This window comes from Patiria miniata, unplaced genomic scaffold, assembly GCF_015706575.1.
Source record: "Patiria miniata isolate m_02_andy unplaced genomic scaffold, ASM1570657v1 HiC_scaffold_4, whole genome shotgun sequence".
Classification (NCBI taxonomy): Eukaryota; Metazoa; Echinodermata; class Asteroidea; order Valvatida; family Asterinidae; genus Patiria; species Patiria miniata.
Genome location: NW_024037071.1, coordinates 11,348,654 through 11,376,342, shown reverse-complemented (window position 1 = coordinate 11,376,342; position 27,689 = coordinate 11,348,654). Strand labels below are relative to the sequence as shown.

Below are 27,689 nucleotides of genomic sequence, written 5' to 3'. Positions count from 1 at the left end.
TCAAAAGAAACCCACCACAGCTGTTCGCTACTGAAGGACTATATCTCCTATGTTTCACTAAAACATCCGTTCCACATCCTATTCTTGCTTAATTGACATTATTTAAGTCAAGAGGAACAAGCTCGAGTGGATAACAGAATTCAGTTTGCGTTATGTTTTGTTATGATATTTGTTTTGCTATTTTTATCTGTAACAAAAATATTTTGCAAAAAGAGAAAAGGGACGGGATACCTAGACTGTAAGATAATTTGGCTTGTTGAGTTTAACTCTAGAAAATGTCCAACGACATTAAGTTGAATGACACTAAGACTAACAAATGAATTCACATTATGCATTGAGGTGGAGTTGGAGGTCAATAGTTTTGTATCGCTTGGATAGTCATGAAAACACATGTTGCGCATTCATTGTTGGTAACACCCTCTGAGATACCAGCAACCCATAAGATCTACATGTACCTGTATGTGTAAATTATATTCTAAAAATGAAACATTCAAAGTCATACATAGTGTACCGCACACTTTTGCATTTTTGTAAAAGTCTTTGTTTTACTTTATTGTACAATATTAATTTCCAAGGTATAAAATCTGATTTGCTTTGAAATTTTTGCACAGGACATTCTGTGACACACAAATAATTCACAAATATTCAAGAAATAGATATATTGTACAGTATTTGCAAATTTTCTCAAAAAATACAGAACAAATTTACAACTGAAAAATCATGATATTGATTTAAAAACCCCAAAGACAGTAAAAAGTCCTACTTCCACTAGCTGCAACATATTTTTTCCAGTCCTAGGATGCGGAATTTAAATTAGGTCCTATTACCAAAACAGATGTGTATCTAACATGACGAATGACTCACTATCCTATTTTTTAAGTAGTTTGGACAAATTTATCACAAAATGAAAGAAAAAAAAGAATTAAAAACCTGATAATAATTTACAACCTAATTACAAAACTGAGCAGGAAGATTGCAATTGTAATTTAACATTTTTTAAAAATGAATAAAACTGCTGCAAACTGCTTACTGGATTGACTTAAAATTACAAATCAAAAAAATTAGATGGCCTGATATTTCGATCCTTCAATACTTTTAGTATAGTATATGATGTTGTGATACTTTGCCTTTTGCACACACAGCTGTTTGACAACTGATGTAGCAAATTACAAAAGCAAAAGAAGAAAAAGAGAATTTATAAATATATTTCCTGCCTCACAACACAATGCAATCCTGGTAGTGAATAAAAAGATAAAAAAAAATATGAAATCTGGCTTAAATTTCCTTATACAAATCTTTCTTTTAGTGTGTTCTGTTGGTCCTGAACTTGAAATAAATAGCCATTTCTAAAGTTTGCATGCCATTACCTGAGTAAAATGATAAAACACTTCTTGAATTGATTACCAAAATTTAACTTTTAGTCCAATGATTTGGTATACACGTAATTGCTAACTAAAATAAAACCACTGATTTCTTTTACAAAAAAACCAACAATGTATTTTGTACATGAAAGACTATCGGTGTACCAATGCATGTATAATGACTTCACCTGATGATTTCAGATATGTCACCTGACAAATGTCACATGGTCAGCGTCACCTGACCACTGCTTCTGCATCGTTACTTCTCTTCTTTTGAGTCTGGCTGTCTCTGTTAGACACAAAAAAAAACATAAAAAGGGGTCATGATGCTTCAATTTAAAATAAACTGGTATTGTTTAAATGTGATATGATTTGCTCGGATTTTCCTAACACTTTGCACTTTGGCCACTGGTAGCACTTTAGGAATGGAGCTGCATCATTATTTCAGATAAGCAGACCAAACATTTAACAGCTATTTCAGAAACAATGAACAGATCTCAAGATTTGATCTGGTTACTTACACACAAATGAGGTTATGATTTACACAATGTGATGTATAATGCATGGGACATTTTACCTGTTGAAGTCTTGTTGTGACAGGAGTTCTATTTGCATTTGGTGCGTCTCTTCAATGTAGTCTGACAGGTTCTCTACAGTGCAAGGTGGCAAGATGCTGGGAATGTACTTGGCAAACAGGCCAGGGTTCAACTCTGCATAATCTTGGTAAACAGAAGGGGGGAGGGACAAGGAGTTAAGATAAATGATATGATTAAAAGTAAATCACTATCAGTTTTAATTTGTAGTCCTGCCCTGGCAGAAACAGAAAACTACTGTAAGTTAAACTTGCGCGATCCCCCTGGCATACCGGCTGTATTTATACAGTCATATCAGTTTGTAAGCACACTTTTCAGTGTACCAAACCAAAATTGAGAACAATAATAAATACTTGCGTCAGACTCAGACCGCCCGAACTCGGAGTTGAACGGCCATTGCGTGAGAAAAGGTTTCTGACTGTGTCAAAAGGGGGCCCTGTTTCTTATTCTTAAATGCTTTTCGGCGTTTTTATCCCGATTTTCTCATTCCCAAACAAACTGTGGATCAAACTTACGATCAATTTCATGAAACTTGGCGTGGCTACGCAACGTTTTAAATATGATCTAAGCATCTTGGACAAGGATAATGACAGCATTTAAGACGGCTGTTTGTGTGTGATTTTTTTCGTTTATGAAACAGTCATTTAATCACCTCCGCCCGCCATTTTGAATTCTTTGGAATCGTGTGGCAATTCTAAAAACTCTGTCACAAGTATAATTACTTCAAACACAAAGTTGTGTGTCTTGTATCAACCTTGATCAGTTGTGCAATAAAAGGCTCCAAGACGATCATGATTTGCTGGTAACACAGGTCGTTTTCAGTCGCTATGCCACAACCTACGCCACCTAAATTAATTGCACAAGTTAAACCATAATTTGTTGTGCAAGTTACGCCATACTTTGTTAGGCAAGTTACGCCATAATTTGTTTGCCATAACGTTCGTTAAATATTTTCAAAACTGAAATGTTGCGCACCTTATGTAAAAAATTGTGGCGTCAGTGGACTTATGCCATTGCCATTGCCATTGCGTAACGTTTTGTGAAATTGGCTGCCGAGCTGGTAAGCACGGAACCACTGTACGCTCATGGAGGCCCCCTTCAATGGCGAAAGCACTGCGCCAGCTATTGTACAAAGCAACTGCCCCATGACGGATTATCTGAACAATAGCTAGAACAATGCTTTCGCCATTGATGGGGGCCTATGTGACAGCAGAGTCATAGCAACATACTAGCTCCAGCACATGTCTAAGGACAGTGTTATGGAGGCTACTGGAGTTCCAAACAAAGAATAATGTGTCTATAGAACATTCAATTTCCAATTCACAAAAACGCTGATGTGTTTCCTCTTACCGGGCTGGAGGGCATACAGTCCACAGACTATATCTGAGGCAATGGATGGATCAACTGAAAAAGGTTTGGCTTGGGCTTCCTGAAGCACAGCTAAAAAGAGAAACCAAAAAAAAAACATTACAAAGATCATACTTTGAAAGTTGCTCTTCCCCTTCAAATGTGACGTGGAATGTCAAAATCAGGTGGAATTATTATTATCATTTATAATTCGGCAGACATGGCAGAGCTACAAATGGAGAAACAGGCACCGCAAATGCCATTGGGGTAATTTTCAGCAATTTTGAGATTTTTGAACTTTGTGATGCTACTCCTGTTTGAAATGTTCTGTAAAAGTTTCAAACCAAAATTTCATTGACAAATTATTTTTTTCACTAATTTCTAACTAAACTATTTCCCATTTTTGACATTTCGGGCTGTCCGATTTCAAAATTTAATAACTTCGCTTTGGAAAATCCAATTTCACAAACAAAGCGGCATTTAAAAGAGCAAGGTCTATATTTTACTAATATTGTAATAACTCAAAATTGTTTTCTTGTCTAAAAGAATGTTTGAGAGGGCGCCCTCTCAAACATCACAGGTGCCATTATCACAATGTTGACATGCTCAGCTTTTGTGCGCGATATTTTTTTAAAATTGGGCATTATGTTCAATGAAACTCAATTTAACATATACTACTTGAACTCAAGGGGCTTGTCAAATGAGAACTGAGTTACCTTTATGCTGTATGTGGGTTCATTTGTGTTCTGTACGCTGAAATGGAAATGCTACTCTCTTTGTGTTGAGTTACATGTAAACGTACCTAGTATTTTGAATATGTGGGTCTGTAGGTGCTGCATAAACATTTTCTCCAGTTCTGGTCGCAGGTCTGTTCCCAGCTTCTGAGTTATATAAAATCTGTTCTGTATGGGAAAAGATCAACACATTGGCAATAAACTCATGACTGTAATAGTGAAATTTGAAAAGTGCAGGGTCAGGTATGTACAATATTACACAAGACACCATATTTTTGTGGCTACTTATTCTGACAGTAAATAAAACAAAACAAACTAATTTGATTGTTGTATGTCACGTCTTCTGTGCCCCATGCAAATTGTTATATCGTGTGCTTGGATACTGTAATTTCAGTGGTTGAGAACAACCCCATGTCCAGTCTGTAAAAACACATATTCAATGGTTAACCTAATATACAATACGCGTTGCACGCACGTGTGTAAAACCTTCATGCACGCTCACGACTGAGAATTGGATGCAATGCACAACCGCTCAGTCGCATGTCCGAGCAACAAAGCCTGCAGTTATCAAGAGTTACACCACAGTGATTTAATATATTTCTTGCATACATGTAGTTAGTTCCGACCCTTTATCTTTTTGACATATTGGCACGATATAATAAAACAATTGTTGACTGCTGATGATGCCATTTTAACCCCCTCGAAGTGCACAGCACCCTTGGCTTCGCCTCATGTGCTATGCATCCTTCGGGCGTTAAAAACAGCATATCACAGCAATCAACAATTACGTTTCTGCTTTCAAATGCCACACAGAAGCCATGATTCAGAATCGACCATCATGTAACTAGAATCAGCTACTACAGAAAATTGATTCCTTGAAAACGTGGCGTCACCCTTCCATGTCTGAATATATAGAATCAAAAAAGGGGGTTAAAATGCCCACGCCTAGCATGGAAGCCACAAGGAAGGGTGGGGTGGGGGGAACAAAAGTAACTGTCCATTGAGACTAAAAGGGCAGGGTCAGCAAAAGGATTACTGCTGGATTTGTGCCAATTCAGGAAGCCTCCCAGCAAACTTTACTGGGGACTTCGGGTTTATGAGTAGACTGTGTTATTTCAACTTACCAAAAAAGTAAAGATAGGCACTATTCCCCCAAGAGCTTGGGTGTACTGCTTTAATACAGTGTGGAAACGTTTGCAGTATTCACTTGCATTGCACATCTGAAATACAAGAGACATATCAGAAACAAGTGCAATCAAGTATCACGTAAAATACTTGGCACAATATAAGCTTGTCACACAGGTACCCATCAGCCAGACATCATATGAGACATGGTAAATTTAAAAACAAAACAATGTAATTCAAGACCCATTAATCCTAACCACGCTTATCCTAAAGATATATCCAAAAGAATGAAATTTTCTTGGATTCACCAGGATTGCCTCTTGGTTGTATAGTGTAAGCAATCTAAAGCTAGTCTGAGTATCACTCGTTATCCACGGAGCCAAGAGTCTCCTGGATAATGTCTGATATGCCTAGACATGCAGATATATGCAAGCCGCCCGCCAGCCAATCGGAGTCAACTTTACTAAATCGTGATGTCATTTCATTCCCAAATCAGGACTAAATGGTTTGATTGGTCAATTTGAATGCAGTGTTTTGTAATGCAACAACAGCACTATTGCGTAACATGATACAGAGTGCGTGACACAGGTTTTTTTATCCATTGTCTATGACGCGCAACGGGTGAATGACCGAAGACCTCATATAGAAAGCGCCCGCTGATTGGTCGAAATCTAGAGGTCCAGAGGCGGTTGTCTTGCCTAATTAATCAGCGAATCTGAAGCCTGGCACACATCTTTCTAATTTTAGGGGTTCATCGGATCATCACCTCCACACCATCCCTGTGAGTTTGTCCAGGGGATGAGTGCTCTAGAGTGAAAAGGCCTAATATGGTCTATTGCTTCATTCCTTTTCTATATACTCCTCCCTAGAGGTGCATGTACGTATACCTGTTGCAGTACCTGTAGATATACAGCTTTCTCCTGAAGATAACCGGTGATAATTCTCCTAAGATCTCTGTACATTCGCTCGGAATATTGATGACACACACACTTGTACACACAACTGTTAAGAAAAAACAACAATGTGTCAGGGAAAACAAACTTTTGAGCACATTTTTGTTTTGAGATCTTCACAATGAAAACAAGTCTTTGCCCACTTACACCACATTTAATTAACACCTACATGTATGTCAGATTTCTTGGTGCTGATCAGAACAGGTCTTTTCATAAAGTAGAGCCTTCGTCCATGCTATTTGAACTGTAAACTTTAACCCTAACTCCCTAGGCCTTTTGCTAGGATGTAGCCTCAATCCTCCAAATTTCTCCACTTTGGCAAAGAGGATTTTGAAGGATTCAGGGCGGTAAGGGTTAAGAACTAAGTGAGTTTAGCAATAAAACTTGCTTCACACAGTGATAGAAGAATGGAAATGTCCATAGGATGCATGTGCAAGTGTGTGCACATCTTGGCTATGAAATTGCTTAACAGTTTCACAACATGACACCACACGTACATGCACCTACAAGGGTTTGTTGAACATTCGAGGACAATAGGGTCCCCAATTCCCGAGAGGTCCCAAATTTGGATTCGTGTACTAAACATGTGGGAGGTCTTCCTAAAAAGTTGGAGTACAAGCAAAAGAGGGACAATAGGGTGACCCTGATTGCAGGCAAAAACACACTGGTGTGCATATTAGACAACACAATCTACTGCCAACACATAATGGTAACACTAGCTCGGCAAATTGGCTCTACACGCCAACAAGAGAGGGCGTTTTTTTATCACTTTTGACAGCTCCGTGGACAAAACACACCGCGTGTGCAGCGCGAAGTACTTATTTTGTTCTGAATGTTCACACAGCCACAGCATCTTCGCGTGAGCGATGCATTGAAACTAGTATCCCAGTGGTCTCCCCCACCTCTCCCTTTCTTGCCAGTGAGGGGGTAATTGTGAATGGAGCCCATAGTGACAAGGGTCCACTTTTATGGGGCTGCTGAACAAATAGTGCTTTATGTACTAAGCAATACTCAGCTGGCAACCAGTCACAAATACACGTAGTGCAAATCACACAACAGTTTCGGTTGGTGATCAGTTTAATGCTAAGCATGTGTTTTCTCAGACTGGGACCGTGAGTGCATAAAAACGTGCAAAATTACTACTGACATTTTTTTACTCACCATTAGGCTAATTAATACCCACACAACACATACATCAAAATGATAAAGTTGCAAGCATGTCATCTGCGAAATTTGAGACCTTAAATCCAATTTTAAGGCAAGTTTTGGCAGTTCAAAAACCACCCACGTCAATCTCCATGCTCTGGAAATGGGTGTGTGATTCCAAATGTATTCTGGGTAGGTGTAGGAAGTGCCCTGCAGCTTACTTGTTTTTTAATTGATAGCCCAATGAACACAACGCCCTCTGTTAAAAAATGAAACATTCTACATTCACTTAGATCAACAAGAGGGCGCTGCTTTATCTACAAGATGAAAATGTTTTAGCTAGGGAGTTTTTTTGCACAATGCTTTGCAGTACACATCAACGTGATGTCTCACGTTTCGATTACGATAACTCTCTGCAAAATTAGAATTAAAAGCTGAATTTTTGGTGATGCAATGCTCACAACAGCAACTTTGCGAGGCAGAAGTTTCGGGGATTATTGAGGAAACTGTAGTGAGTAAGAAGCTTGCAAATTTGATTCACACTGGTTTTATTATGCAGCACAAACTTTTGCATGATATGGATACCTTAAGTTTTGGGACTCTCATACACAGTATTGAGAGTCCCAAATTTTCGGACTAGTGTTTTCTGTGCCCCTGGATGTGTCAGAGATTTGGGAGGAAGGTCAAAGCCTTTCAGTATACTGTACCTGTACATTTGTTCGTACGATAGCCTCGTGAATTTTCCAGGTTCTTGAGACAGGAGTTTTGAGACAGCTCCCTCTAGCTGAGACCAATAGCAGTTCACATACACCTCTTCCGTCAGTGTTTGCATGCCTGTAATTAAGAAAATACATGTACATTGTAATGATGCATTCAATTCTGGTAAGCCCACGGACCCCAAAGTGCCCAAATTTAATTTGGTCACTCTCAAATCTCGTGAAATAAGATCCAAGAAATCAAAGGAGAAAAATGTTGCCTTCCTATTCCCAAACTCTGTTTGTCATTCCGTGCATTATGCCATCACCCACGTTATTAATTATAATACAATGTACATGGTCATTGCAAGCTATGTACATGTGCTGTGCGATGCAGTGAACATGTGTGCAAGCATACACTAGCAGGGTGTTATACATGTAAGTTGAAGGTCAAACTGTATGCAAATGTTCAGCACTGGCAGGGAACCTTTGGGGGTAAGGGGGGGGGCCCCAATTTCTCCACTGGATGCCCCCCTCCCCCACTCTTGGTAGGTCCCACAATAGCGTACTCTTGGAGAAGGGCGCCCCCGCCCTATTAATTAATGAATGATCAAATATTAAATCATTTACTGAGAAAACACTTGGAATTTTTCAGACCAGTCTCATAGGGTTTGTGCACAGAGTGTCACGTGATGTCCAGGTAGGCCCGATGTAGCCCGACTGCATCTGGCCGTACAGTACTATCGCAAGCTCTGTAGTACAACCAGAAAGTCAATGCTCCCCTAAATGCTGAACTCTGATGTAGCGATTTTGCTACCGACTTTGATCGAGATTATCTTCTCATTCCAGGACAGACATTTCCAAAGTTAAGGTTCCTAGTCAAAAAAGAGGAACTCATACCTTTTCGAAAAAATGTTCTTTTAGCCGAAAATCCTCATCCATCTGGCCAAAAGACGACTTTCAGTCATCATCTTTCAGGAATATCGTCCGGAAAAATGTTCCTCAATGCGATTTCAAAATGGGGGCCGCATTGTAATGTATGCATTTGCGGGCGCACTTTGGCAAGGTTATGAATATATATTATTCAGTTCATGACCTCGTGTTTGTATGGCCAGCCGCGCCGTGCGCCCGACAAACATCATGAACTGCAATGCATATTCATTATCTTGCCCAAGCACACCCGTATAATGCATATGCATTCTTCAGATTGCGTGCTCATTCTTGAGAATGAGCACGCAATCTGAAGAATGAGCGCTCATTCATAAGATTGCGTGGGAATATCACGTGCGCAATTTATAAATTTTGCGCAATCTTAACAAACATTGCACGACATAATTATGTTTAACGAAATGTATAGCGGTTAAAGGGGAAATAATTCATATAACGAGGAAAGAAAATGATCTATGCTTCTGTACTCGTATAACTACGATAATTTGAATCAAATTAAACCTGTTATTATTGCTTTTTCCTGCCCACTATGGGAAGTTTTGCAGTAGTAACGGAGGACTGGGAACTAGTCTGGGAAGTGCTTTGTTAAGTTAAGGCTAGACAAGTTAAAAGTCCCTGTATGTTTCATATGCATGTCACAAAAAAAACCCTGATGTCCAGAAGCTGCCAAAATTGCTCTTTTGACTAGATAGGATCCAACTCTGCGGCGTAATGACGGGGGTGTGAAAAATTAATTGTTGGCAATTTAAGTGGCAAATAGCATTAGCGCTACGGGTTGTCCCAGCATTCAGTCTCATTCTACACCGTGTCATTCTTAGTCTTACGTCTCCCTCCCCTTTTGTTATCCCTAAAATCAGAATTCTTTCCACTACAATAGTAATGTCTCTTCTCTTATTTTTTCCTGGTTCCCCGGATATAAACGTGTATACTTTCATATCAACTCTACTTTTCATCGTTAAATATTTTCCTAGATAAAGTGACCTTGTGTTGCAACAGTATAATTATGAAGAATCAGTGAACGAGGATGCAGCTAGACTTGCCAAGCGCAGCCGGTACTTGGCATCGACAAGACCGTTATCTTGTTGCGCATTCTTAAGAATGTGCGCTCAATCTGGAAGATTTTTGTTTTTGCGAAGATTGCGCAAGGATCCAGTTGCGCAATCATAAGAAAGCGCACAACAACATTCAACAGTCATTACGGCGCTGTTGTGCGCTTTCTTGAAAATCACGCATTCTTAAGAATGCGCATGCACATTCTTATGATTGTGCAACTGGATCCTAGTGCACAATCTTCGCAAAAAATAACTCTTCCAGATTGAGCGCACATTCTTAAGAATGCGCGACAAGATAACGGTCTTGTCGATACCGAGCACCTGCTGCGCTTGGCAAGTCTAGCTGCATCCTCGTTCACTGATTCTTAATAATTTATACTGTTGCAACGCATAGCGCTGAAAAGTAGAGTGGATATGAAAAGTATACGCGTATTGATATGGGGGGGGGGAGGAACGGGAAAAAAATAAGAGACATAATAATAGTGGAAAGAATTCTGATTTTTTGGGATAATAAAAGCGGGGGGGAGGGGGGGGGGGAGGGGGGGAGGGACGTAAGAATGAAGAATGTGAAGAATGAGAATGAATACTGCGACATCCCATAGTGCTAATCCTATTTCCCATTGAAATTGCCACCAATTTATTGTTCACACCCCACCATTATGTTGCAGAGCTGGATTCTATCTAGTCAAAAGAGCAATTTTGGCAGCTTCTGGACATCAGGGTTTTTTCGTGGCATGCATATGATACATACAGGGACTTGTAACTTGTCTAGCCTAAACAAAGCACTTCCCAGACTAGTTCCCAGTCCTCCGTTATTACAAAACTTCCCATAGTGGGCAGAAAAAAGCAATAATAACAGGTTTAATTTGATTCAAATTATCGTAGTTATTACGAGTACAGAAGCATAGAACATTTTCTTTCCTCTTTATAAATTATATAAATTGTTTCCCTTTTAACCGCTATACATTTCATTTTTAACATAATTATGTCGTGCAATGTTTGTTATTGTTAAGATTGCACAAAATTCATAAATTGTGCACGTGATATTCCCACGCAATGAGCGCTCATTCTTAAGAACGAGCGCTCATTCTTAAGAACGCGCGCGCATTCTTAAGATTGCGTGATTTTCAAGAATGGGCACAACATGACAGCGCTGAATACTCTAGCACTGCACTAGCTGACTACGTGACGTAGGCCCCTACCGTACAATTGTTCTTCCTTCGCTGAACCTGTAACGTTAGTTTCCGCCATGGTTGTGGAACTTCGCAATGGAGTAATACATTTCTCCATTTATGTACAAAACGATGGACGATACACGTGTGCCGTTTTCTGTTTTTATAAGTTCAAATGATAACTTTTTATCGCATTTAAGGCATCCATTTCTATTGCCGACGTTACTGGCTGTAGTGTTATGTTAGTGCGCCCTCTCAAACATTTAGACTGGTTCCCAGTCCCTCCGTCATTGATTCTAACTTCGAAGGCATAATAATAATTTTTTATGATCGCAAAAACTAATTTTATGAACACTCAAATGCGATTTACAGTAATGAAAACTGGGTATATTAAACTAGTGTTGCTTCACAAATGCATTAAAACCACCAGATAAAAAAACCCACCTACCCTATTTTTTTTTTGGGGGGGGGGGGGATGAGGAAAAAAACCCCGAAACCATCAATTACTACCTTTTACCCTTTACTACACGCAGACACCTCCATGATGATCGTACACACAAAAAATCGCCAAAAAAAAGCATTTCACTACCTACCTAACCTATTTTCAAATGCCATGTAATTGGAAGCAGTTTTTTGGCCTAATGATTAGTGAGGGTGAAAAGCCCTGTGAGACAATCATTTATCCCCTTTTTCGGAGCTCCGAGTACCCCTCTCCCTCCCCGCCCTTGGGGTGTGCCACTGAGTGAAGACGGTACCGTGGACAGATTTAGGAGGGCAAAATATCAGGTTTGATACAGATTTGACATAAATACCAGCACTTTACCTCGGAGGTGTCTTCGCGTATAATTCGCTCGTACCCCCCGCCCTGTTTGCGAAAAACTGTTCATGGACACGCCAGGGAAAGTTTTTGGGGCGGTCATCATACAGAAAACGGCATTTTACAAAATCCAATGATTCTTTTTCGGCCATGCATCTGTCCAGTTCATGCGATTGTTTTGTGTACTTTATACTTAAATTAATCGTGCACACTGGCAACGATCTATAGTTTAGCCCAGCCGTTATAGTGCTATAATTTTCCTGCTGTTGCGCGACTTAACGCATTCGGCCGAAACACTTTAGTTTCATATCTAGCTCCCTGAACGAATAGTTTGAGGAAGCACTTGCTGTCTGCTAAGATCATGGCCTTGATATGATGATAAAATCTACGTCAATCTACGTGCCACTTAACGTCAGTTTTTCAATAAAGGGCAGGGTATTTTGAAGACCAGTCACTTTACAAGTCATCGCATCGCAGCAAACATCGCAACCCTTACTTTGCGAACTTAATATCGTTGGTTGGTTACAAGTTCACAACAATCATGAAGTTGCTTCTTTTGTTCGTGGCAGTGGCGTCTGTTTCAGGTGAACGGCTGATTGTATATAGTTAGGACCCGAATGCTTTTTTTCTCGATCTTGTCTTCGAAGAGGGGGTACATGAATGTATATTATAGAAATTATCTGTTGTGTATTCCTCATCGGCCGTATATGTCTGTTATTTGTGAAAATGGATTCCACAATATTAAAAATCCAGAGTACTTCGTAATAACGCAATTAATAAAATTCAAAATCATATTCATTAGTCCTACTCTGATGACGCAATTGGTATACTGCATTTTAAACTTCAGGTTGTGACAGCTATAGGCGTAACTTCGTCATTTTTGAAATGCAGTTTTCCCCTTACCGACTATGACACTACCATCCTCCTCATCATCATAACTTTTACCATCCTTACCACCATTGCCTCAACAACGTCTTTTACCTTACTACATCTCCCCCGTCCACGACAGCTCCATAACCTCACCAAATGATTTTTTTCTCCAACGCTCTTCTACTTAATTGTCATTTATTTCAGGGCGAGAAATCGGCAAGCGAAGTGTATTACAGTTCAACAACATGAACTCCTGTTCTGTTGGGATTAGTTTCGACCAGGCAGTGACTGACTATCTAGGCTACGGTTGCTACTGCGGCTTCGGCGGAAGCGGAGTGCCAAGAGATGAGACGGACCAGTGAGTTACATTCCGTGCCGGTTTGTTATTGAGTCGAATTATTACAAGTCAGCCCCTGTCCAATCACAAGTCAGTCACAAATTCACTCTCGAGTCAGTCACAAGTACAAGTCCAAAACACAAGTCAGTCACAAGTCAATCACAATTCCATCACAAGTCAATTACAATTCCAATCACAAGTCAGTCACAAGTCGAATCACAAGTCAGCCAAAAGTCAAAACACAATTCAATCACAAGTCCAATCACAAGTCGATCTCCATCAGTCCTTCAAAAAACAATGACAAAGGAATGCCTTCATCAGAGTCTATATTAGCCTGTTACTTACTTGACTTGAGGCTGGGTGGTTTGTGATTGGCTTGTGATAACCGGGTGATGACTTGAAATAACCTGCGATAACTTGACTCAGCTTTGGTTTAGAGGACTAATTTGACTGTAACGTTTTTCACCATTCCAATTTTGAAATGGTTTTAAAATATGCTTATCATACGCCGCGCCACAAGGGAAAAATTGAAGTTATTGCAAAAAAACATTTTGACCTATAGCTGGAAAGAGTACTCAAAGGGTTGCTTTCGGAAGATTGTTTGGAGCTTATTTTTCTCAAATTTGGGGGAACTTTCAAAATCGTCTGCACAGGTTAAGAGCTGATTGCGTAGCGGCCACCCCTTTAAAATATCGCCCCTGTCTGATGCCGGCGTAATAACAACATAGCTTGTAGTGTTTTTGAAGCTACAAGTAATATTCAAAAACACGTCTTCATTTCTGTGTAATTATCGATATTCTTTGAAGATGCTGTGTTGCCCATGACAACTGTTATAAAGCGGCAACGTCTAATGGCTGCACTATGGCACAGAGGTATTACATCGTGTATGACTACGAATCTCCGATCGGCAGTGACGGCAAGTGCAAGCTAACATGCAGTGAGTACATTAATGGGAATCGCATGTTGTTTGCCTTTTAAATTCAATAACTTTATAGTTCTGCCATCATAGTTTTTAAAATGAAATGACGATGAAGTATCAGAGTCATTTTTCGTTCGCTGATTTGCCTTAATTGCCTGATCCTTGGGTGAAGCGGTATGAGTAATCACTAAAAAAAACACGAATAAAACATGACGCTTTTTGGACTGCAAATTGTCATAAATCAATTTTCATAACTTTTTTTTAATGTATTCTTGGGGGGGGGGTTAGTCAAATAATATCCGATTTCCAAGTTTAAGGTGCAAGTGGTGCCATCCGAGTAAAAAAAACAACCACTATCATAACAAAACTACTTAGTTTGTTATAATGCTATGGGCCAGCTGTGTGCACAGTTCTCTGTTTTCAACTATAGTTCTGATTCTGAACAGCGACGAAAATATAATAAATCCGTATAATGTAGACAACGCACGGGGGTCAAATTGTGGAAGGCATTAACCCCCCTCCCCCCACTCCCCAGCGCCGCCACTACCCAGAGGCTCAGCCTATAGTGTCGTTTTCATAGTTTACAAATATTGACTGCCTCGAGTGGTGTAGTAAAACTAGCCTCCCGAGGTGATCCATGGACATTCTATTTTCCCGAGGAAAAACGGCGAAAGGTCAATTGTGTGGGCTCTAAGACCAGCTTTACTAGGCTTGCATTGTTTTGTTTTAAGATGTTCGTAATTTCAACAAGTACAGCAATGTGATATTATAATTATTATTACCGATAATTGGTCACTAAGGAGCCACTCCCACAGACTTGTGCACATTTTTTTCCGAACTTCAATGACCCCTAGCCCCAAAGTGTCCCTCAAAGGTCCTATCTGCTGTAATAATACATGTAAATTAAAATTACTTTATTGTACTCGTCATAATGGTATGGTCATTATTAATGCCCGTGCCTTTTCCGGAGCGCATTCACCCATGTTCACATCATTTTGAAGCTAAGATTTCAGAGTTTTGATAGTCAATCACGTGCACGAGTCGAGCACAAGTCAAATCAGAAGTCAGTTCACAAGGAATAAGCCTAAGGGATGGCCAAAGAAAAGTAATGCACAATAATTGCTGCTTTTCCTTATCATTTGATGTTTTGCATTATTATTTCACAGAGGCACTATCCGACTATCCCGCTGATGACATTGATGCACAGTGCAAAGCCTTCATGTGCAACTGTGACCGCGAGGGTGCGGAATGCTTCGCCAAAGCCAGGCCTACCTTCGACTCAAAATATATCAACTGGTCCAATCTTTTCTGCTTGTGGTAAAGTCACCGGAATTTTAAATTTAAAAACCACCGGAATTTACGCAAAAAACATTGCATCTGTCTTATGTATTACAGTTTGAATAACGCGCATAGCTTGAAATGGGAGTTTTTTTTTCGCGAGCTGAATTATATCCCAACAAAATGTTGCTCACAAACCTTCATAAGCTGGCAGTTTCCATCTGGAAAACTTTCCAAAAAGTTGGAATAAAAAGTTAGTCTGGTTCCCAGAACAAACGATTCAGACTATGCTGACGAAACTTAGGTCAGGTCATGACTAAAAATAAGCACAGCGAAAACAGACTGGGTCTTGCCCATTTCCGAAAATGTCCGAGAGTTTACCGAATACATTGACACTCGGATATGTTCACACTAGCTCGGGTAAAACAAGTTTTATTTACCGACAAACTAAATACCGAAAAACCGAATTCATAAATTCAATGCTTGTTTTAAAGGATGCACGAGGGGTGGGCTTTGCTGCATCATGTTTTATTTTTATACGTGACGGCTACCTGAGCAAAGATTTTTCAAAAAAGTCAAAATATTTTGGTCTGGGAACCAGACATGAGTTCCATAAATACCAACCATGCTCTTGAACGACACACGCTGATGTATAAACAGGCAGGGACATACATATACAAATTTCAGTTCTCATTCGTCATAAACATTTTATTGTTTATTCAGCAAACTCTTAAATACGAGGATCTTGTCCAATCCAATAGAAAGAGTACCGGATTGGAAATGTTACAAAATAAAGTGTTAATAAAACACCTATGACATTTCTTAACGCAATAAAAACAAAAACAGCAAGCCTACACTCACTCTGCAAGGTGATTTTTTTTTCTGAATAAAACAATGTGCGTTTTCACTTCAAAATGGCATCACTGTGTTTCATTTATTTCAAGAGTTCAGCTAGCTGCACAGGCAAGCCATGTGAATAGACTGTATTGCACGAATTACGTTTACTTTTTCTACAACTTTTGCGAGTTTTACATCGTTTACAATATAAGCACATCATGATTGTTTTCCGAGTAGACAAAAAAATGTTTAACTATCAAGGGGAAGGAGTTTATCAAAAGATATGTTGCTGAACGACGATTTCATACTACTAGGTGGCGACAAAGGGCAGTGCGACGGCCCTCCAGATCCCCGATCCTCCTGGAAAGTTAAATATACAGTCTTTCCCCAAGGGCGGATCCAGGGGGGGGGGGGGCCAAAGGGGGCCATGGCCCCCCCCCCCCCAAAACGAAATCAATTTTTTTATGTGACATCGCAATAACGGCAGGCAATGAGTACACCACCATCTTTTCCTCAAAAAAAACATTGGTTAAAGTGGTCAGAAATTGCCTCAGATCGCACCACAGAGCATCTAGAATCCAAAAAAAATTTCGGGGCCCTTAAGCGGGCCCCGAACCCCACGCCGTTATTTTTTTGACCCACTTTTTGACATCGCAATAAAGGCAGGCAATGAGTACACCACCATCTTTTCCTCAAAAAAAAACATTGGTTAAAGTGGTCAGAAATCGCCTCATATCACACCACAGAGCATCTAGAATCCAAAATTTTTTCGGGGCCCTTAAGCGGGCCCCGAACCCCACGCCGTAATTTTTTGGACCCACTTTTTGGGGGGAACCAACAATTTTTTTGGCCCCCCCCAAATTTGTGTTCTGGATCCGCCCTTGTCTTTCCCTGGCCAAGGCGTACGCTCTGATTATGCCACCCCTAATAAGACCAAGACAATATTGGCCAAGTTGTCCATCGATGCGAGCGAAGGATCTTTAAAAATTAAGGTATTCAAGGACCGGAATCCTGGGAAAGTTTTTTCTTCATATCTGCATGGTCAAGCGAATAAAAGTTACATTAATCGAATAGGCCGCGCCGGGGCCTACTGTCAATTCAAAATCCAAAGCACTGAGATCCTGTAGCTTATTAGCATATGGATATTATTATTTTGGGAAAACAAAACATTTAAAGGGTGTAGATAGACCGTTTATGTGTTACGTTAAGTAGTCGTTTAAAGCGCATCGTCCCTGCTAACCAGGGTATGACGGAACGTTTTCTTTGGCAGCTCGAGATCAGCTTGACCTGTTCTCTAACCCAATAGGTACCCATACTCCTGCGTGAACAAATTGTGGTAAAAGCAAAGAAAACCAAACCAAACCATACCGAAATGAATCGAAGCAAAGCGAAACGAACCATCGAACCAAACCGACCCGACCGGACCGACCAGACCGGACCCGACCCAATCCGTCCCGGCCCGACTCAACCCGACCCGACCCAACCCAACCCGAACCGACCCGACCCGACTCGACCGACCCGACCCGACCCAACGCGACCCCCTCCAGCCCTACCCAACCCAACCTGACGGCAGATAGTGTCATATTTTTATTGGCTCCTTTGCCCGGCTTAGATCAAAAACAAAAGAAAACGAAGGGGGTATTGATCACTTTGGATCGTACATCGGGGGCTAAAATCGATTTGCGCTAGAAACTCTAAAACGCAAACTGTAATATCGTTACTAATTATTTCAAGAACTCTTTCAAATGATCGGTAAACGGTAAATTTGTTCCACCTGTTTTTTTTTCTTCGGCCATGCAAACAATTATGGCCTTTAAAATTTGCAACAATTCTGGCAACAGCATCAAGTGTTGCATAAACATGGAATTTCTGCAACCTGCTCCTAATGTCTGATAATATCGTACTATCTACAATTTATTTTTATCAGGTAGTCCATTGTTTTTGTTGATGTTAATCATTTGCCGAGCTATCGTGCTTAATTACAAGAAGTCCGTCCACATGTTTTTTTCTCACAAACACACCTGTTCTCGTGCTTTATGATTGACACGTGCTAATTTTTGCAAAGCAGATAAAAGAAAACAATTTTTCAAATTAAACTGAATTTTCCTGCCTTAATTGAAGGCTTTGAGATAACACAATGCACATGTCAATCTTCAAAGTTTCCCATAGCAAGGCTAGTCTTTGTTTTTACTTGTTATAAAGGTATTTTGAAAACGCAACTCTCTGCGTTCGACGGTAAGAGAGCAGCATTAGACCGGACGTTCACTATCAGAGCTCCTTTGTAATCTTCACACACGAATCCTTAGCACCATGAAGCTACTCTTGATAATGCTAGGACTGGTTGCCATATCCTCAGGTAAGACCTTATACGGAGAAATATCCAACGGTATGTTTTCCGTGATATAATGAGACAAATGTCGTCATAGATATTGAGAGAATACAGCGAGCTCTTTTGGTACCCCTCTAAAAAAGACGCATTATGCAATCTGGAAAGGAATGTATACAATAATTTTTCTCACTGATGCCATTGTTTTTGGTTACTATTATCAGCGGCGTATCCAGCTTTTGATTTGGGGGATCAAAAGTCTTTGTCAGCGGCTTATTCATCATTTGATTTTTTGGGGGGAGGGCAGCAAAATCTACGTGCTTTCATTTTCTGTTGCTGACATTTTGACGAAGTATAATGGTTTTTTTTTTTTAATTTGGATTGGTTTTCTTTATTTGTCGTTTATGTCAGACCTCTCTATACCATTTTATGCAAATAGTTACCCAATTTATTTTTTTTGTAATTAAAGAATCCGCCAGAGGGGCAAGTTGCCTCCGGATACGCCACTGGTTTCTTTACAAAAAGAGGCCCTATGCGTGCTTTGGTATAGCTTGCCTACCATTCACACAACTATATTATTCTGGGACCCGTTCAGAATTAATTAAGGCAATTTGAATGTAGTTCGTCATAGTTAATTGGTTCCAAATGTTGACACATTTTTTCAAGCCCGGGGAATCGGTCAACGCAGTTTAACGCAATTCGCGTCCATGTACTCGTGTACCGTTGGCTTGGGTTACATGGATGCAGTTGGTGACTATTTTGGATACGGGTGCTACTGTGGCGCAGGAGGCCATGGAACGCCAGTAGATGACACAGATGAGTAAGTTCTTAGAACAGTTAAGTCTGTGTTTTTTAACACATATTTTAATATCGTTGTAATATCAGTGGTTCATGGACTCCCCAAATTAGAATGAAAGGATTGAATTCATAAGAAATTGAACATTCATTTTGCGGTGGCGTGTAAGGGCATTTATTTGCCATTAAAACAAATTCTCAAAACTGAATGACACCATATCCCTAAGCTGTATGAGATATTTTTTAAAGTGAATAAGATGGTATCAAATCATTTTAAGGTTGAAAATAAACCTGCTTCGACAGGCACACAGAAATTATGGAGAATTATTGACAATTGATAAATTAATCTAAATAAAACATGGAGTATACTGAGACAATGACGACTGCCTTCACATCCGTGGTCTGGAGTGGGACCGTATCGTAAGTCCGACGCCTCATAAGTCCGACGCCTCATAAATCCGAAATTTCGGAATTATGAGTCGTCGGATTTATAAGGCATCGGAATTTTGTATTCCGCCTCATAGCTCTGACGCCTCATATAGTCCGACGCCTCATAAGTCCAACGTCGGACAAACGAGGCGTCGGACCTATGAGGCGTCGGACCTATGCACCGTTACAAAGAAAGGTTCATTATTAATTTGTCCGACAAGGCAAAAAAGAGATTTACCAAAATTATTTTATACAACGATTTGAGCGAGGTTGTCTTCGATCGTGAGAGTGCCCACGGTGATAGCCGTTTCAGAGTCTGACAGCGCGCACGAACGTAAATCCGGGGGAGGGGGGGGGGATGTGGTGCATCCCAAGATGTGAATGTGTAATCTCTCCCTCGAACACTTGTTGGCGCTAACATTCTGACATTTTACGCGATGTTTGTATTCATTAATAATGGCTGTCGGACAAACGAGGCGTCTGACTTATGAGGCCTCGGACTTATGAGGCCTCGGACTTATGGACAGCAATAAAAGTAAAATTGATTGTCGGACCCACGAGGCGTCGGACCTACGATGCGTCGTACATATGAAGCGTCGGACTTATGGGCCTTTATTTGGTTGGGGCTGAGGTTTTGTCGGACTTATGAGGTATCGGACCTATGAGGCCTCGGACTTACGAGTGGACCCCGTCTGGAGTATCAAACTCAATATCTGTGGGTAATTCTTTAGATGGTGGGATTTGAGCCTGGGGTGATGGAAATTGTGTCCTTGGGCAAGACACTTTGTCACAACTTGCTTCTCGTTCTGGAATAAATGGCAATTAGTGCGGAGACGGCACCTGTGGTTAATTTTAACTACTCTCCGCCGAGGTATAGCATGGTTCGTTGAATGATGCAGCACCATTTCAACATTATGTATACTTGCGCTGTAAAGACATTGGGAGATAACGGATGAAAAATAGCATTCTTGTAGCTTCCCTAATTTTCCGAATTCCTGGAATGATGTGATGAATTACAGGTGTTGTGCGGTACACGACAAATGTTACGAAGATGCGACTTCCAACGGTTGTAGCGCGTTACAGATATACTACATCACTTACGACTATGAGAAAACAACGGCTTCTGATGGCAGCTGTCAACTCTCATGCAGTGAGTATCAATAATCGTCGTGTCTAATTTCAGAAAAAGTATTCATTTCTGTGAACATTTGAACAAGTATAGCTTATATGAAAAATGTGAAAAGGTCATAAAGTATTACAATTGCATGCAGTTTCCTTATACGGAATATCCCCGCCGACCTTAAATAAAACATCGCGGGCGTTGATCGGGGGACACCCCCGCCTTTTTTCTTAATTTCTGTAATTTATTATATCTTTATTTTATTGGCTGGGGATGCCGATAGCTAATTTGTGAACTTGATTCCCAAATAATTCATCCAAGAGTGTATACATTTTGACCATTGAGTTGAATTTCTCAATCGTGTAAACAATGCAAAGATATATCTCGTCAACAACCAATTAAATTCGATTTATTAAACTCACATATTGCGCGGAAATGCGCGAAAAAAAAAGGAGAATATATAGTTACTTTGATGCACCATCCATGAGATGACACTGGTCAGCCTCCACGCACCGCTTTTCGAATTCCAAGCTGGTGCCCCCTTCTATAAAATTGGCACGAAATCTACATGTATGATGCAATTGATGCACCATTCATACGGATAACTGTGCTGTACTTTCACAATTAGATTATCATTCATGATCAAAACTAATTCAAACGTTGCGTACTACCTCTTCTGTTTTAGACTTTTTTGGGTGTGGAGATGTGGGGTCTTTATTTAGGTCAGAAAAGAAAACATATTTAACACTAGTGCAGTTTCAATTATAGCACGTCGTTGAATTCTGTTACATGGAATACAAACGCCTTGGAAAGCAAAGACGCAGAACTGACAAGTCAGTTCTCGAGGCAATTTACCCACAAGAGAAATGAAACGGTTTATCCAAAAACTACCGAACTTCTTGGTTAAAAAAACAACAAACTAAATTGATATATACATATACTGTCCTGACAGACTTGATAAACTTCTTGTCACTGTTTGGTTGACAGAGGCACAGGCTGACTACGACTCCAGCGACAATGACGCGCAGTGCAGAGCCTACATGTGCAACTGTGACCGGAAAGGATCTGAATGCTTCGCCAAGAACAGACCAACTTACGACAAGAAATATAAGGGATGGTTGTCTCTCTTTTGTTAGTAACAGGTGTAACATAATGCATCTGGCTAGGCGTTCACCGTTTAAAACTAATGTTTCAGTAAACCCAAGTAGTTATGCTAATTGGACATGCCGAGAATGAAATAATAATGAAGCGAAATTTAGGGAATTCATGTAGGAAAGAGTTACCTATATAGCATCTTTGAAGGACTCACTTGAACGACAATGCACCGGAACGATGTATCGTATACTTTCCATGTGCTTTTCTCGTAATGAAATATGCCACAATTTTGAAAAAACCCCGAGCACCTCAAGAACGCCATTATAACAATAATAATATCTTTTAGGCAAATTAACACATAAAATACAAAATAAATACAATCAGATAAAAAGTACTGACAAAAGTAACGACAAGATACATATAAAAACAAAGGTTTTGGGGGTTTCCCAAAGGTGTTCTTCATGATACTGTCCTCGGAAACTACATTTGTACATCCAAGGCTCTCAACATAATTATCCAAAATTTATTCAAAATTAACACATCAGACAGCGTTTGAGAACAATTATATATCCAAGCCCCTGGCGATGAATTAAAATGTGATAACGCGAAGTTTCATTTTCATTGTCCTGTTTTTTTTTCTGTGTGGTTTATTTTGACGTCCTTATTTACACAAAGTTGAATTGGGTTATTTAGCCCAATGCATTCTCTATTGCGAGTGCGTGTGAATTGGACGAGTGCGTGATGGCTGCATTCTGCACGCGTTTTTGGTGGAAACACGGATCCGCCTTCACTCTTCCTTGATGCACGGCATTGACAGTCACTCCATAACAAGCTTGTATTTTGAATCTTAATTTCAATGTATCCTTTAAAATTCAGGACGTAGATCAGCCGTCTTTAATTGACCAACTGCACTTCGCCCAAGTGCTTGAAATCCATGTACGTCAACATGATCTGCCCTGCACAAAATAAATTAAATATAGGCCTATAGGGTGGGTGCAGACCAGTTAATAAATGCCCATAGGAACCAATGATAAATATTCAGACTTCAAGTAATCGGGGAAAAAACTCAGAACTCCCACGGGTGATCAAGACAAACATCAAATTAACGTTTGGTTACATTCTTTTCAATTTTTTAGAGTCTGTTGATCAATAACTTTCCTGTGATTTTTTTCCTCAAAAGGTGCTCACCCGTAAATTCAGTCCTGTATATTAGGCCTAACGCCATTTCGAAACTGATTCCTCCATTCCATTGCAAAATAAGTAGCGACTTTTGGTTAAAATTGTTTCTAAAATACAAGTACAAAAACCGGTTTACATCTGGGACCGTATATTCAACGAATCTTCATCAAGTGCAGGGGCCACAAATCTCCAATATTAAGAGGGGAGGGGGGGGGGGGGAAATGACAATTACATGTATATAAATCATGATTTAGCCCTTATGATTTCGAATTCCGCACGCAATGTTTGGCCAGTACTATATGAAAACACTAGTAAGAATTTAATTAGAAAACAGTTAAACTTGCACCCATTTGACCCTAGCTGAAGTCAGCTGGGTGCAATTTTTTTTAAAGTTAATTCTAACTGTAATTTATTTCACAATGTGGTCTGCACACCTCTCAAATGAAGGTTACTCCAGCACCGTCTTAGCAGACTCGTGGGTCCTGGAAGACGGGGCTGAGGACCCGGTTGAGATCCAGGAGGAGATTGGTTATAAAAAAAAAAAGTGGCCAAGATGATTGACACTAAACTGCATCTCGAATCCATCTTCTGTCTACCATTCCGGACAGAACATGATTCCTTTATCAGGAAACCAAGGGTTTGTCCTCAGAACGTTTCATTGCGTCATTTACTTAATATGTCCAAGGTTATGAGTAAATTCAATTAAGCCATTGCACACCGACATGACTGTGTAATATTGTCTGCAACTAAATACTTATTTGACAATTATTGATAAACCACTTCACCTGCATTGTTGATGAGTTTGACAAGTCCTGCCGATTCTGCCTTTAATCATAACCGAGGCCGGGAAAACCAAGTTTAGTTTGACCACCAACGTGTTTCTTCTTGTGTCTTTAATACGAATGTCTGCATCTGCTGCTTGCGCCTGCAATACTCGGCACGCCAGAATTACTCGAGCAGCTACACAAAGACGCTTGATGACGATGATATACGAAATGTTGATGGCTTTGATAAGTTGTTTAGTCAAATTCCTTTTTTTGGTATAATTCTGGAAAGTTTTCTGAAATAATTACACAATCGGTTCCATGGACATTGTACGAACATTTTCTATCAACGAAACCACCAGGACCAAATTCACTGTCATTTTACGGCACTGCTCAGGCCTAACATTAATGGTTGCTGATAATGGGCGATTACTCAGGTAAATAAGCGAGGTACGGTAAGTATTTAGATGGATGCCTGCCCCTAACCGGCAACCAGAATCTGACTTGAAACTCAGTTTTATTGTAAATTCAACACTCGCCTCCGCGGTGCGGAAGACATTTGGTGTGCAGACCAGTAAATACACTGCCCTAGACCTTAGTGGTAATTACGCGCACTTCTCAAAATTATTTTAAAATACTTACAACTCTCTGATGTGTTCAAGACACGCATCAAATTAAAGCTTATTGAATTATCTTTCATTTTCTGTTAAATTTGTGGGGGTAATCCGATGACTTTTGGAAGAAATTTTCATCTGAAGATGATCACACCTAACAATAGTCCTGAAGCCCATCGCCATTTTGAAAAACGATATGCCTATACGCTCCATTGCAAAATAGAGCGCTTTTCGGGGCCCCAATTTCGGTGAATTTCACAGAAATACAAGCAAACAGTCTTGTGCACGTCCTCCACCCTTCTTTTTCACAAACCCTCAAGTTCGTGGCCCACAAAATGTTCTTATACCGAAGAATTTAAGGGCATGCCAATCGTGATTTGGCCAGCTCAGGCAATTTTGGACCGATTTACTGGTCTGCACCATGCGGGACCAAGTCTTCAGGCTAAAAGGGCGCCCTCTTTGGATCACCCCGCCAAAAAGTTCCTGCATCCTTCGGCAATAATTGATCAACCAAGGGCGGATCCAGGGGGGCCAAAGGGGGCCATGGCCCCCCCCCCCAAAAAAAAAACGAAACCAATTTTTTTTATTTTTATGTGACATCGCAATAAAGGCAGGCAATGAGTACACCACCATCTTTTCCTAAAAAAAAATTGGTTAAAGTGGTCAGAAATTGCCTCAGATCGCACCAAAGAGCATCTAGAATCCAAAATTTTTCTTCGGGGTCCTTGAGCGGGCCCCGAACCCCACGCGGTAATTTTTCTGACCCACGTTTTTGGGGGACCAAAATTGTTTTGGCCCCCCCCAAAAAAAATTTCATAAAAGTCTTTGGCAAAGATTCGGCGTACAATATTTGACATTATGCGGTTACTTTGAAAGTTGCCACACCCGCCTCTTCCGGCGAGATCTTTAGCCGTCTCGTTTTCAATGCCAGTGTTGGTTCCCGTGATGACAGCGACCGTTTTGCCGTCAAGGTGAGTCTCGTAGCACCATCCTCTTCCATCCGAAACATCAAAAAGAACACAACCCATGGACGTCAATCGGTGGGGCATATCATAGCGATTGTCCCCTCCACTGTTTTCTTCCTCGGATAAAACTTGTAGCCTATATTTGATTATGTAGCTCAGAATAGCTCGAAATTATGTTGAAATGATGATCTTTTGCTCGAAAAATTTGTTAAAGTGGTCAGACGTTGCCTCAGATTGCACCACAGAGCGTTTGTAGAATCTAAAATAATTGTCCGATGCCCTTAAGCGGGCCCCGAGCCCACCGTTAGAGCTTGGCGCTTCGCGCTCGCATTAGTTCTGATACCAAGGTATGTCCCCACTTTTGAGAAACGATTGACGCCCTTGGTACAGGCAACCATAGCTTGCTTAACACATGAAAGAGGGTACAAGTCCAATCACTGAACAAGGGCGGATCCAGAGAGGTTAGTACGGGGGGGGGGGGTGGCTGAGCTCTCTCAAGTATAAACAAAATGACCTTGCTGATCACTGCTGGGGGCGGACGTCTCCTTCGCACCCCTAGATACGTCACTGCTGAAGACCGACTTTCCGTAGTCAACTTATGAATTTGCTATGCGTTGGATACAAGCTGTGAATCTACGAGAGTCTGAGGTGATTTAACAGATCCTCCCCTTGGTCAGTCATAAAAACACAAGGTTTAATGTTTTAGATTACATGTGTCATTGAACATGCACGGTGCACCAGAATGCAAGAGAGATCATCTGTACCTCTATAAACGCATCCGTCCTGTAGTTTCACAATATCTTCAAAGTGTCTCTCATGTTTATTTAGTAAAGTGACATTTTTCAACGCGTTCCATGAAACCTTCGTTACCATATTAAAAAGGTTCATAAAAATCAGTGTGACTAAGATGTAAGTAGGCCTATAAGTAAAGAAATGAGAACATTTTGCTTGTATTTGTTCCATTAAATATAGGCTATTCATTACAACACAGCTCTTTGATCATTTTATGAGATGTATTATAATAATTTGGAGAACATTTACAGTAGAGTACGTAGGCCCCCTATGCAACTTATAATGTTACATTGAGATGTTTAGTATGATCACAGCTATTTCAGTAAAACTACAACAAATGCTGAATAAATTATCAGTGCTGCACAAAGGACAAATTATAGTATCATTTGCAAACGATTATATGGATTTTATGATCAAATCATCTGTACACTGCGTGTATCGGGGGACATCGTGCCAAAATCGGTTACCATGCCATCAAGCTTGGTAGTTGTAGTCTGTTCATTTACCAATTATTATGGAACATACGATAATCATTTGCGACTCAGAATATCCTACAAATAATAAAAGATGGCAACGAATTACGTAACGCACGTAACATTTAAAGTAGCCTTGACCAATGCTGTCAAGCCAAGCTTTTTCCCTGAACTGTCCGGCAGCCGTTTTACCCTACTTGTCACGGCAACGTACGCCGCTCGCAGCCCCCGGCCCCTGGCTAGCTAGCTCCGCTTGCCTGTACTATACTGCGCGCGCGATGTGCTCCTAACACAAATCCGCACACGGACGTACGTACACGTACATGTACATGTACGTACTGTATACGTACCGGCAAAGCGCGCGGCGTACGTGTGCCGTGACAAGTACATACAGTACAGGCAAGCGGAGCTAGCCAGGGGGCTGCGAGCGGCGTACGTTGCCGTGACAAGTAGGGTAAAACAGCTGCCGGACAGTTCAGGGAAAAAGCTCGGCTTGACAGCATTGGTCAAGGCTACATTTAAAGAAGCACTGTCAAATTAGTCAGGTGGCTTATGGTCGAAATCGTGACCGACTGGTCCAAAGCACCAAACTCGGTATAGATAGGTTATTAAAGCCCTAGATAAGATATTCAGAAGAGGTGACACCTGAAATTCTTTTGGGAAGGGTGCCTCATTTGCATAAATTTAAATACCTGCCGTGTACTTTGGAATATTTTTATTTTTACTTGAAAATTCTATTGCAGGGATTCTACTTACATATCCTTACTTAAATAACATTTGCAGAGGCAAAGTGACTGGATGATTATCAGAGCAGATCCAAAATGGATTATTATACCCTAAAGTTGACCGCATTCACCTTTTCCCCAAATATCATCAAGTATAGTCTAACCAAACCTCCATATTGAAGAGCTTAAAGTTCACAAAGCTACTTACTGGCACAGTTATGTAGCCTA

The 27,689-nt window shown here is 40.4% G+C and overlaps 3 protein-coding genes across 4 annotated transcripts; 2 read left to right on the top strand and 1 right to left on the bottom strand.

Annotated features, from left to right (window-relative positions):
- Nucleotides 1–525: 525 nt before the first annotated feature.
- Nucleotides 526–11,376, bottom strand: LOC119739965 (CDK2-associated and cullin domain-containing protein 1-like). Of its 2 annotated transcripts, none has more exons than XM_038215124.1 (8): nt 11,157–11,376; nt 7,967–8,093; nt 6,048–6,162; nt 5,160–5,255; nt 4,104–4,203; nt 3,305–3,394; nt 1,939–2,080; nt 526–1,650 (listed from the first exon to the last, which is right to left on the bottom strand). In XM_038215124.1, the coding sequence occupies exons 1-8, from the start codon at nt 11,242–11,244 to the stop codon at nt 1,596–1,598; spliced, it is 813 nt and encodes a 270-aa protein (XP_038071052.1). In that variant the 5' UTR covers nt 11,245–11,376; the 3' UTR covers nt 526–1,595. The 2 variants fall into 2 exon arrangements, with proteins under 2 accessions (XP_038071052.1, XP_038071053.1); XM_038215125.1 differs by having other exon boundaries at nt 6,060–6,162.
- Nucleotides 11,377–12,393: 1,017 nt separating this feature from the next.
- Nucleotides 12,394–16,262, top strand: LOC119739964 (phospholipase A2 AP-PLA2-I-like). The gene is made up of 4 exons (XM_038215123.1): nt 12,394–12,527; nt 13,018–13,171; nt 13,957–14,087; nt 15,236–16,262. The coding sequence occupies exons 1-4, from the start codon at nt 12,485–12,487 to the stop codon at nt 15,388–15,390; spliced, it is 483 nt and encodes a 160-aa protein (XP_038071051.1). The 5' UTR covers nt 12,394–12,484; the 3' UTR covers nt 15,391–16,262.
- Nucleotides 16,263–18,375: 2,113 nt separating this feature from the next.
- Nucleotides 18,376–22,465, top strand: LOC119740033 (phospholipase A2 AP-PLA2-I-like). Its single transcript, XM_038215226.1, has 4 exons — nt 18,376–18,540; nt 19,177–19,330; nt 20,754–20,884; nt 21,842–22,465. The coding sequence occupies exons 1-4, from the start codon at nt 18,495–18,497 to the stop codon at nt 21,988–21,990; spliced, it is 480 nt and encodes a 159-aa protein (XP_038071154.1). The 5' UTR covers nt 18,376–18,494; the 3' UTR covers nt 21,991–22,465.
- Nucleotides 22,466–27,689: the final 5,224 nt, after the last annotated feature.

Bases quoted from the DNA above. Each gene is read 5' to 3' on its own strand.
- LOC119739965 (XM_038215124.1), bottom strand. From the start codon at position 11,244: ATGGAGAAATGTATTACTCCATTGCGAAGTTCCACAACCATGGCGGAA. The intron at 8,094-11,156 runs GTAGGGGCCTAC...TCTTAATTACAG, and splicing joins GAAGGAAGAACAATTGTACG to GCATGCAAACACTGACGGAA. The intron at 2,081-3,304 runs GTAAGAGGAAAC...CTGTTTACCAAG, and splicing joins ACTGTATGCCCTCCAGCCCG to ATTATGCAGAGTTGAACCCT.
- LOC119739964 (XM_038215123.1), top strand. From the start codon at position 12,485: ATGAAGTTGCTTCTTTTGTTCGTGGCAGTGGCGTCTGTTTCAG. The intron at 13,172-13,956 runs GTGAGTTACATT...TATTCTTTGAAG, and splicing joins CCAAGAGATGAGACGGACCA to ATGCTGTGTTGCCCATGACA. The intron at 14,088-15,235 runs GTGAGTACATTA...ATTATTTCACAG, and splicing joins CAAGTGCAAGCTAACATGCA to AGGCACTATCCGACTATCCC.
- LOC119740033 (XM_038215226.1), top strand. From the start codon at position 18,495: ATGAAGCTACTCTTGATAATGCTAGGACTGGTTGCCATATCCTCAG. The intron at 18,541-19,176 runs GTAAGACCTTAT...CATTTTTTCAAG, and splicing joins ACTGGTTGCCATATCCTCAG to CCCGGGGAATCGGTCAACGC. The intron at 20,885-21,841 runs GTGAGTATCAAT...TTTGGTTGACAG, and splicing joins CAGCTGTCAACTCTCATGCA to AGGCACAGGCTGACTACGAC.